At 40.2% G+C, this 10243-nt stretch overlaps 1 protein-coding gene across 1 annotated transcript; it reads left to right on the top strand.

Moving 5' to 3' along the window:
- The first annotated feature begins 5996 nt into the window (after positions 1–5996).
- Positions 5997–6923, top strand: LOC129676389 (vomeronasal type-1 receptor 4-like). Its single transcript, XM_055606737.1, has one exon. It carries the CDS (start codon positions 6003–6005, stop codon positions 6921–6923), a length of 921 nt encoding a protein of 306 aa, XP_055462712.1. The 5' UTR covers positions 5997–6002.
- Positions 6924–10243: the final 3320 nt, after the last annotated feature.

The following is a 10243-nucleotide window of genomic DNA, read 5'->3' as shown; positions in this document are numbered from 1 at the left end:
ATCAGCTCAGTGTTGCTGCAGCCTCTGGAATAGGGAGTCCAGCTGCAGCTGCAGAATTTGGAGTCCAATCCAGGTGCCTGCTGGGAAGTCCTGGGAGCCACAACAGTGGTTCAGAGACCTAGGTGGCCTGGCCCCTGGTGTACCTCGATGGTTTGGCAGGTCTGCTGGACTGTGGTGGCTATACAGCCAGCTGACTGCTTGAAGTATTGGGCTGCCCTACAGTCACTTGCTGGGAGGCCCTGCACAGTTGGTATGGCTGCTTCCAGACCCAGGACCCAGAAGGATGTAACTGTAGATTGGGACCCAGAAGGCTGATACACCTGGCAGCTGCAGCTGAGGAGCTAGGAGCCCTGCTTCAGCTGTCTCAGTCTGCAGGCAGGGAGTTCTGTGCCCAGAGTCTCTGGCACTGTGGGCCTTATCCTCCAAGGAGAAGGGAGACCCGAAAAAGGGAAGTGATATTTTGCCCCTCTCTGTCTCCAGAGAAGTCTGCGGGTAATCTGAATCAAAATGTTCTCAGCTCCTGTGACATCCCCTCTCCTTCAAGAAGCCTCAATGTTGCTTTTCTGGCTTCAGTTGCCCCTCCACTCACCAATTTCAAGGTTTCAGATTCTCTATCTCTCATATATTGTGTGCGCTGGTTACTGCCATCTCTGATCTGACTGGGAGGCTTCAGCCAGCAGCAGATAGAGACTGATGCTGGGACTTGCTGCCAAGCATGGAGTAGAACTCTGGGAGTCTTATAGAAGTGTTAGGGGAAAGATGGAAAGACCTGTAGAAGACAGAAACCCACAATAAGACCAACAGAGCAAATAACCCAGTTCCATGTGGGCTTTCAGAGACTAAGATATCAACTGCCGAGTATGCATGATTTTGACCCAAGCTCCCTGCACATATGCAGCTGAAGAGAGCCTTAATCTACATATTAGGCACCTGGCAAGTGGAAGTAGGGGCCTGCTTTTAGATTACTTCCCCTGGCCAGGCTGACTTTCATGGCCTCAACTGATGAAATAAGTGTAGTCTTGATGTGACTTGATATGATGGGAAAAGTGAATCTAGGCCTCCCTTTTCCTGGAAGGGGGGAAGGGAGAAAGAGAGAAAGTGTGGGGAATGGGGAGGAGGAGAGGAAGGTGGTACCCTCAAGATGTAAAGTAAATAAACTAATATAAATTTAAAGAAGAAGAAGAATGAAAAAGGCAAAGGAAACTGTCATTCAGACAAGGTGGCAGCCTACAAAATGGAAAACATTTTTACCAACTCCTTAAAAGAAACTCAGTAAACTCACTGTTTCAGTAAACTAAGATAGAGCTAGTGTAAGGGTAGGAAAATTCAAACTTGGAGAGAGATACAAATAAACAAGAAACTTCATGCACTGACAATGGGTGTTAACACTGACATATACTTTTTGAAAAACTCGCAATTCCTCTTTATGTGGAACATAAACAAACCTGCATGACAATGATCTTATTTTTATTGTTTGAGAATTCTACATATTCATATTATTCTCTTTATCTAGCCAATCCCTTCCCATCCCAACAATTTATTATCCATGTTCCTTCTTTTTTCTGTAGATTTAATGTGCTCTTTTTAAAAACCCATTGAGTGATGGGAGTACTAAACTATTTTCTGATTACAATTAAATACTATGTAACAAGATAGATCAAGGAGTACAGGGATAAAGAGAGATCAGAGATTGAGGGAATATCAAACCAATGCTTGGCCCAACCTGAGACCCACCTTACACTAGAGAGCCAGCTTCTCACACTATCAATGATTTTCTGCTGTGTTTATAGACAGAAGCCTAACATGACTGTCCTCTGGGAGGCTCCATCCAGCAGTGGACTGAGACAGAAGCTGGGGTTTGCAGCCAAACATGGGGCAGAGCTCCAGTGTTATTGTGGAAGTTTTGAGGGAAAGATAGAAAGACCTGAAGGGGACAGGAACACCAAGAGTAGAACAGTAGAGATAACTAACCCAGACCCACAGGGTCTTACAGAGACTGACATCAACTAAGGAGTATGCATGGTCTGGACCTAGGCACCCTGCACATATGTAGCTCATGGTCGGCTTGTTCTTTATGTGGGTTACCTGGCAAGTGAAAAGGGCAGCTGTTTCCAACTTGGACTCTATTGTCTACTTTTGGATCACTTTCCACTGGCAGGGCTGTCTTGCCTGGCCTTAGTGGATGAGGATAGGCTCAGCCGTGATGTCACTAGATGTGTTAGAGAAAGACGATAAGGGGAGAAGGGGCTTCCCTTTTCTGGGGTCAAAGAGAGAGGAGAAGGGTGGAGGATGATGAGGGGACTGTGAGGAGAGAAGGATGGAGGAACCCTTGGGATAAAATGTAAATAAACATATAAAAAGTAAAGTAATAAAAATAAACCAGACTGGCCTTGAACTCACAATGATCCAATAATATTAAAGGAGCACAACATCATATGTGGCCCTAATTTCTAGTGTACATTATGTCATCATGTCTTTCCTTTTACTAGTACTTCATTAGATTGCCATAATTCTTTACTAATTCAAAGTACTCTGTTACTTTGGAGCCACTCACTAATAACTCATAATTGCTTTTGGTAATTAGCAGCTGGAGAAAATATCAGAATTATTTGATTCCAAGGCCAGCACTGTCATGGCCACTCCAGGTGAAATGATTATAGTTCTGCAGGGAAATGAGTTCACGGAGATGCAGACTCTTATCTTGGCTTGAGATGCTTTTGTCTCTGACAGGGCTGGCTCTCAGGATGCTAAGAGCTACATACTGTACTTAAGGTTCCTAATAGAGCAGGACTTAAAGAAGCATTTCTATTTCAGCCTGGAGAACAATAAGGGAGGTATGGTAAGTGCTCAAATCTACAAAATGGATTTTGGGGTCAAAACATACATAGAGCAAATTCTTTCAATGGAGAGAAAAACTTTCGGGCTGTGGTAACAACTGAAAAAAAAAACAGTCTATTTACCTTGTACTAAACCCTCACACAGCTATTATTATGTACTGAAATCTTTGAGCCTGAATGTAGAAGATTATAAATACATTGATATGTGATTTCAAATGTGATTAAGAATTATGATTGCCCCATTAATATTTTCCTCTAAACATATTTAACATAAATATGCTTATTTATGTAAACATTGATGACTTTTGAATAATTATCAAAGCTGTTAGAATAATGGTTTCATGTCTATAATAAAGATTATAATAGAGCTATAAGAATCATCGAACCCTGGAGTGAAGCATAATATGAACTGGTTTCTAGAGTAAAGAACATTATGATTTACCATTACATTCATGACTTAACCAGGAACGGTGTCTGTCTTAAGAGTCGGATTTGATGAATTCTGGGTCTTCTTTCCCTCTTGAATTTGAGAACACACTGTTGAAGGGAAGTTGACTCTCGTTGTGAATCTTACATAACACTCTTTTGGAACAAATTTGTTCTATGGTTTGTTTTCATTTGGTGTTATGAAAATGTTACTCTCATCATCGAGATATGTTTTCCAGGTTTTATTACTTGTGTGGAAACTGAAAACTTTGTGACAGACAGACTAGGAAACATTCAACAGCCTAAATTTATGGACCATATTCACCTTCAGTTTTATAAAGCAAAGTATTCTATACGATACTGATTCTCTTTGGATTCTCTTTATTGTTGTTTATAGCTTTTATTGCGCATTCATAGTTTGTTCAAGCTTAGCCATTAGTACATATAAGTCTCAACCTGAAATTAGTGATTCTTCTCTTTGTGTGTGTGTGATGTTATGTTTGTATATCTGTATTCATGTGCCTGCCTAAATTGGGAATATCTGTGTGTGGTCATGGCACAATGTCTGTTGTTCCACATACAATTTTTATCCTTCTTTTTAAATAGTGAAAGATTCTTTTCTTGGCATGGTGCTTTCTGTGCAGTCTACATGGCTGGTGTGTGATCCCCAGAATTGGAATCTTCTGGTCCATGTCTCCCCAGTGCTTGAGTACAAGTGTGCACCAACACAACCAGATGTTTAACGCAAACTCTAAAGACTGAACTCACATCCATATGCTCAGAATGCAAGCAGTTTACCTATTGAACTATCTCCCTGTCCCAGTGTTAATTTATCTGACAAATACTTTATCACATATTAGATTATGTGTTTTAAGGGCCATTGTTAAACAGTTCATTCTATTGAAACTACTGTTGTGCCATGGAATGCAAAAAGTACACCTGGTAAATGATGAAAACTGGGTCTATGTTGAACTCACAAAATCCAATTCTGACAAGGGTAGTTTTTGTAGCATTTGATTATAATTTTAGTACTGCATTTTAGATACTTTCAGAATGTTAAGATACAGTGGCAAATGATGAATCAATTTATGCACAGACTGGGACTTTGGAAATGTTTCTTAGCATTGTTGAGCACAGATTTTTGACTTGTTATATGAAGCCCATAGGTGTTCACATTTCTCAAGTGTCCTTAATACTCATAACTGTTATAAATTTTGACAATCATTTACCAAACATCCTCGAACACCTTTTCTTGGCAAAAAGAATGAAATGCTCTCTCTGAAACCAAATATTTATGAAAATCATAGAAGGCACTCATAAAACCAAGATTACAAGTTCTGTTTGCGATTTTAAATTTAACTGCAGAAAGCATCTTTGCATAGCAGACCTTTAATTTAGCCCTTGTCAGGGGGAACGTGATTTTAGTTGATGTGATAAATGTTATCACACTGAGTGCTCCTCTACAGAATTTTACATTCTCTGCAGACCCTAAAGACAAATTTCAGTCATTGGATCCTGTCAGAAACACTCTAGTATTGGGAAAGAGAAATGGTCCAGGAATCTCAGGATAAAGATGGAATGCTGGATGATTTCATTCTTCTGTATATCAGCTCTTCCTTTCTACCCTAAATAAGTTGGAGCAATTACATTTAGTTTTCCAACACAGGGTACATTTCACTTCCAAATCACTGCCTTTCCAGATGTCTCCAGCTCCAGGGAAGTCTTAGATGATACTTTTTACATAGTTTAAGAATTATTTGCTTCTTCTGCAAGGTCAGGTATGAGAGCACCATCACTTTGTGTGTGTTCAGCAACTGCAGAAAACCAGGAACTCCAAGATGGTGAGTTACATTGCTGCCCAGGATGGTGGACTTCCAAGTGCTGAATGTCATTTCTTGTACCTGTTTATTTAAGGAAGCCTGAAACATCATGAAATGTAAAATTCACAAGCAAAATACAAAAGATTTAGTAAATACCATGTCATTTTAATTATAAAATCATCATTAATATTCATGGGTGTTTCATGTTTGGCCGTTTGCTGTGGGTCTGTGGTTTCATGACAGCTACCTTAAAAAAATACCAGTATCCATCATACACATTCAAGATATCTTACTTCTAACTCAATTTTTTCAGTGATAATTTTTTAATTTTTTATTTGTCGATATTATTTTCATAGAAATGTCTTAAGAAAAAATGAATTACCACTAACATTCAACATAACATCTAATTTTACATTTGAACCTTAGTGTCACTAGGTTTTATGCTAGGTAATAAATATTTTATTGTTTACGTATAGAGAAATATATATAAATTGATAGAACATTTTCAATATTTATGTTTAAACTTTAGATAAGAAATTTATTGAGAATGTATTTATTTCCTGGTGCAGATGGTGACAGAATTCTCTTCTTTTCTGATATGAGTAGTTACCAAATTTTTCCTAGAAATGTACAACTTAATGTTCTTTCCTTTTGTAGTGACTACTCATAGCTTTTCACCAGGTAACAATATTGATACTAATGATGAATATTCTAAGAAGGATATTACTGTTCTCAAAAATACATTATTTGAGGCAGGATCTGGCTATGTTGTGAGCATCACTATTTGCCCATCTTCTTTTTTTTTTTAATCAAGTGATTCTACCACAATGATATTCCAGGCAACAAAATGTTGAATTCATCATTTTGCTCAGAGAATTAATTGCTGGTGTATTTAAAGAATCGGGTGCTAAATGACAAAATGCACTCAAGAACTTTGGCAATAGGAATAATGTTCTTATCACAAAGTACAGTTGGAATTCTGGGAAACATCTCTCTTCTTTCCCACTACCTAATTATTTACTATAAGGAACATACATTGAAGCCTACAGATTTAATCCTCACACATCTGATCACAGCCAACTCCTTGATAATGGTCTCTAAAGGTGTGCCGCTCACAATGGCAGCTTTTGGGATGAAACAGTTCTTCAATTATTTTATATGCAAACTTCTTTTTTGTATCGAAAGACTTGGCAGAAGCATGTCTATGGGCTCTACCTGCATCTTGAGTGTCTACCAAGCCATCAGCATCAGCCCAATAAATTCCTGTTGGAAGAAACTTAAAGTCAAATCTTCAAATAACATTGGCCTGTTTATTTCCCTCTGCTGGGTCCTGTATATTACCCTAAATTTAATTTTCCCTGTGATTGAATATATCACAAGGATTCATAAAAATACGACAGAAAAACGAGATTTTTTGTATTGCTCCTCCTGGGGTCATGATAAAATCGTAGACTCACTGTACGCAGCATTATTTCTATGCCCTGAAGTCTTAATTTCTGTGCTCATCATCTGGTCCAGTGGCTCCATGATTGCCTTTCTATACAGACACAAGCAGCACATTCAACACATCCGGAGCACCCATGTTTACCTCAGAACATCCCCTGAGTCTAGAGCCACCCAGAACATCCTGGTTCTCGTGTCTACTTTTGTAGCTTTTTATTCCCTATCCTCCATATTACAAGGTTTTGTTGCTGTTTTATATGAGCCCAGTTGGTGGTTGAAAAATATCACAGCTATCATTTCTATGTGTTTTCCCACTTTGGGTCCTTTTCTTGTGAGTCGTGACTTCCTTGTATTTAGATTCTGCGTATTTTGGATAAGTAATGTCAAAATCCAATAGCTGCTTCAAAGGTGTGTGGACTGTGTAATTTTTGTGCCTTATTTATGTGTTTAGTTACTTTGGTCCTTCCAAAAGTCAACATGAAAATGATAAGGGAAGTCCCTTATCTAAGTTAAGATATTTGGATTATCTTTTTAATTAATTAATTTATTTATCCATTATTTATCCATTTTACATACCAATTGAAGCCCCCTCAGGCCTCTCCTATCAGTCCTACAGTCTGTCCCTCTTCCCGAACCTCATATGTGTCCCCTACTCCTAAGAAAAGGGGAGCGTCCCCCTACCAACCCACACCAGGACATCAAGTCACATAAAAACTGAGCAAATCTTTCCCTGTTGTGTGGCAAGAGTGATGTGGTGTGGTAAGAGGATAGTGATAAAAAAGCAGTCAACAGAGTCCTTCTCAGAGATAGTCCCCACTTCCTTTATTATGAGACACACTTGACACCCTAGCTGCCCATTGGCTAAATTTATGTAGGAAACCTAGGTCCAGTCCATGCATGGTCCTTGGTTGCTGCTTTAGTCTCCACAAGCCCCTGTGGGTCCTGCTTATTTGGATCTGTTGATGTTCTTGTCCCATTCCAGATCCTTCTATCTTTACCCCCACTTTTCCACAAGACTCCCTAAACATTGCCTAATGTTTGGCTGTGACCTTAGCATCTGTTTTGATCTACTGCTTGGTTGGGCCTCTCAGAAGTCAGCTATACTAGCCTCCCATCTACAAGCTTATCAGATTATGTTGATAGTGTAAAGAGTTAGCCCTCTCCCATAGGCTGGGTCTCAGGTTGGACCAAGCATTGGTTGGACATTCACATCTTGTAGGCAGGGTAAATTTGGGGTCAGAGTTTTTGTGGGTGGGTTTGTGATTCCCTCCCTCCACTAGGTATCCTATCTAGTTAGAGCGTGACCTCTTCAGACTTCATGAACCCTGCTACTAGGAGCCTCAGCTGGTGTCACCCCCATGTCCTTCCAAAAATCTTCCATGTCATAGGTCTCCAGCTTCTCAGAGAAATGCCCCCACCCACAGTTTCTTTTATTTCTGTAGGCCCTCTGCTCTAAGACCAACTGTAGTATCTTCTTGCTGAAAGTGCTCTTTGTAGGATCACAGCAGAACAGAAAATCAAAAGTTGATGCTGTAGCTGTATTCTAGACAAATGATATCCATATTTCCTCATATAGTGTTTTGTGAGTAAAATTTTTAAAACTTAAACATCAGTTTCCAAGCATGTGTGTGAGGGACAAGGTGCTAGAGAATGTAGAGGGCTTCAGTGTGAGGAATGGGCGCCTTGCAGGCAGTGAAGGGGTTGCAGGTGTTTAAGGTGTCGCAGGCACTGGTAATAACACTGGGCACAAATACCCTGAAAACCTCAGTGGCCTACAGGCTACTGGTATTCATCTCTGACTGAGCTCAAGGAGTTATTTGTCTGAACTCCACTGGTAGACCAACAGAGAAGGGGCTTCAATATCCAAAGAATAAGAATCCTTCTCTTTCCCACAGTGGATGTGTGGGTGGGAGGGATCTGATGTCTGGCTGCTAGTGAAAGGGTTAGACTAACTTTGTAACCTCTATGTCTTCTAAAGCCTATAGTTTTGAGTTTTAGTTTCAGATTAAGCTAAAGCCTCTTAGTACCTTTCCAGAGAATGGAGAAATGTGACCCTATCTGTGAGGACAGATGTAAAAAAAGCGAGCAAGCAATGACCTTCACTCAGCAAAATGAACGACCAGACCCTTGTCTTTGAGATAATATTTCCTAGCAACCAACCCAGACAGCCCCAATTCTTCTTCTGAGTAGCTCCTGACATCCAGCCAAGAACCTACAGTCCTAATCTTCAAGGATGAGCTAATCACCCCTACCTTCAATTGCAGCTGCATCCATACTTGACAGGACTGGCCAAGCTTGAGCACCTAAGACTAACCAATTATCTTACTTTATAGCTTCCTTATCCAATCCTAAATTGCCAAAACTGCAACTTCAAATTTCCCACAGTTTTTCTTTTAAAAACCTAAGGCCTTTGTCTCTCAGTGCCACTCTTTGCTGAGCGGCAGGGGTGACCCCTTTGCGCAATGGTTAAATTAAACGTCTTGCTTTTGCATCCAGTCGTGGTCTGTGGGAGTTTCTGGGAAGGGTGCGATCTTGAACTCCTGAGCTATGAGACCCCAGGTCTTACATTCTTTGTTCGTTTGGCTGGGAAAGGGCGTGTCCCTTCCCCAACCCTCATCAGACTGAACTTGGAGGTCGAGCTCGGAACAGGTTAGTCTGATTTCTGTTTTGCTTTCTTGTTTCTGTCTTACCAATCTGTTTCTGTTTGGGCGCCTATCTGGACCTTTTTTGGTTGTCTGATCAGTCATTGTGGTAGACAGATATGTCAGAATATCGCTTGACTGGGAAATGGAGGACGCTCCAGTTTGGGAGACTAGGACTGGGATAGTCCTCCTCCCATCTGTTTCTTGTAAGAGACGGCTGCCACCAGGCAGCCTCTCAATCAGAATTCTGTGGGACCACCCATAAGGACATCCTTGTCTAATTATCTGTCTTGTTCTCTTTGTCTCTATCGTTGTTGCCTCTTTGACTTTCTTGACAGACGACTTTATTATGGGACAGACTGTGACTACACCCTTATCCCTCACCCTTGATCATTTCACGGAGGTGAGATATAGGGCACATAACTTTCAGTTAAAGTTAAAAAGGAAAAATGGCGAACTTTCTGTTCCTCAGAGTGGCCTACTTTTCAGGCTGGGATGGCACTCAGAGAACTGGCTGGGCAGAATGCTCACACCCTCAGAATTGGCCTAAAACCTGCCTCCTCTGGATGCTGAGCAGCAGTTCACCCAGGCCCCTTCCTCCTTTCATCCCTCCTCCCATGGGCTTCAGTCAGTGCTGGCTCTCAGAAAGGGGCCGGATGAATGGAGCCACTTCTGGTTTTCCCTGTAAATTTTGGTCTTATGGTTGTGCTCTGTAAATTCACTCCTAAAGAAGATACTTTGTTTTGATATTACAAAAACAAGTTTTAAAAAAAGTTTAGATTCTTAAGGTGATAAAACATTTTAAGTTTATCAGGTTTTCAAAGCAATAACCCTTAGGCAGTCTAAAAAAAAACCTTGAAACAGTTTCTTAACCCTTTGGGGAGGTTAAAAGACCTTGGTATTTATTTTATTACTTCTGCAAAGTAAAACCAAGCCATGCTGTTTGAGCCAATTAAACTGCAGTGTATCGTGTCAGGATGGTAAATATCTATAAAATAATTTAGTATATTCTAGACTACTAAAAGAACCCATAAGAAGGATTTTTTTAATTTTTTATTAATTACACTTTATTCAT

This window comes from Psammomys obesus, unplaced genomic scaffold (assembly GCF_907164565.1).
Source record: "Psammomys obesus unplaced genomic scaffold, mPsaObe1.curated_primary_1811, whole genome shotgun sequence".
NCBI lineage: Eukaryota > Metazoa > Chordata > Mammalia > Rodentia > Muridae > Psammomys > Psammomys obesus.
The sequence above is the reverse complement of the archived record's forward strand: the minus strand, read 5'-3'. Positions and strand labels throughout refer to the sequence as shown.

What these genes read in the sequence shown, in the direction of transcription:
- LOC129676389 (XM_055606737.1), top strand. Translation starts at nt 6,003, where the DNA reads ATGCACTCAAGAACTTTGGCAATAGGAATAATGTTCTTATCACAAAGT.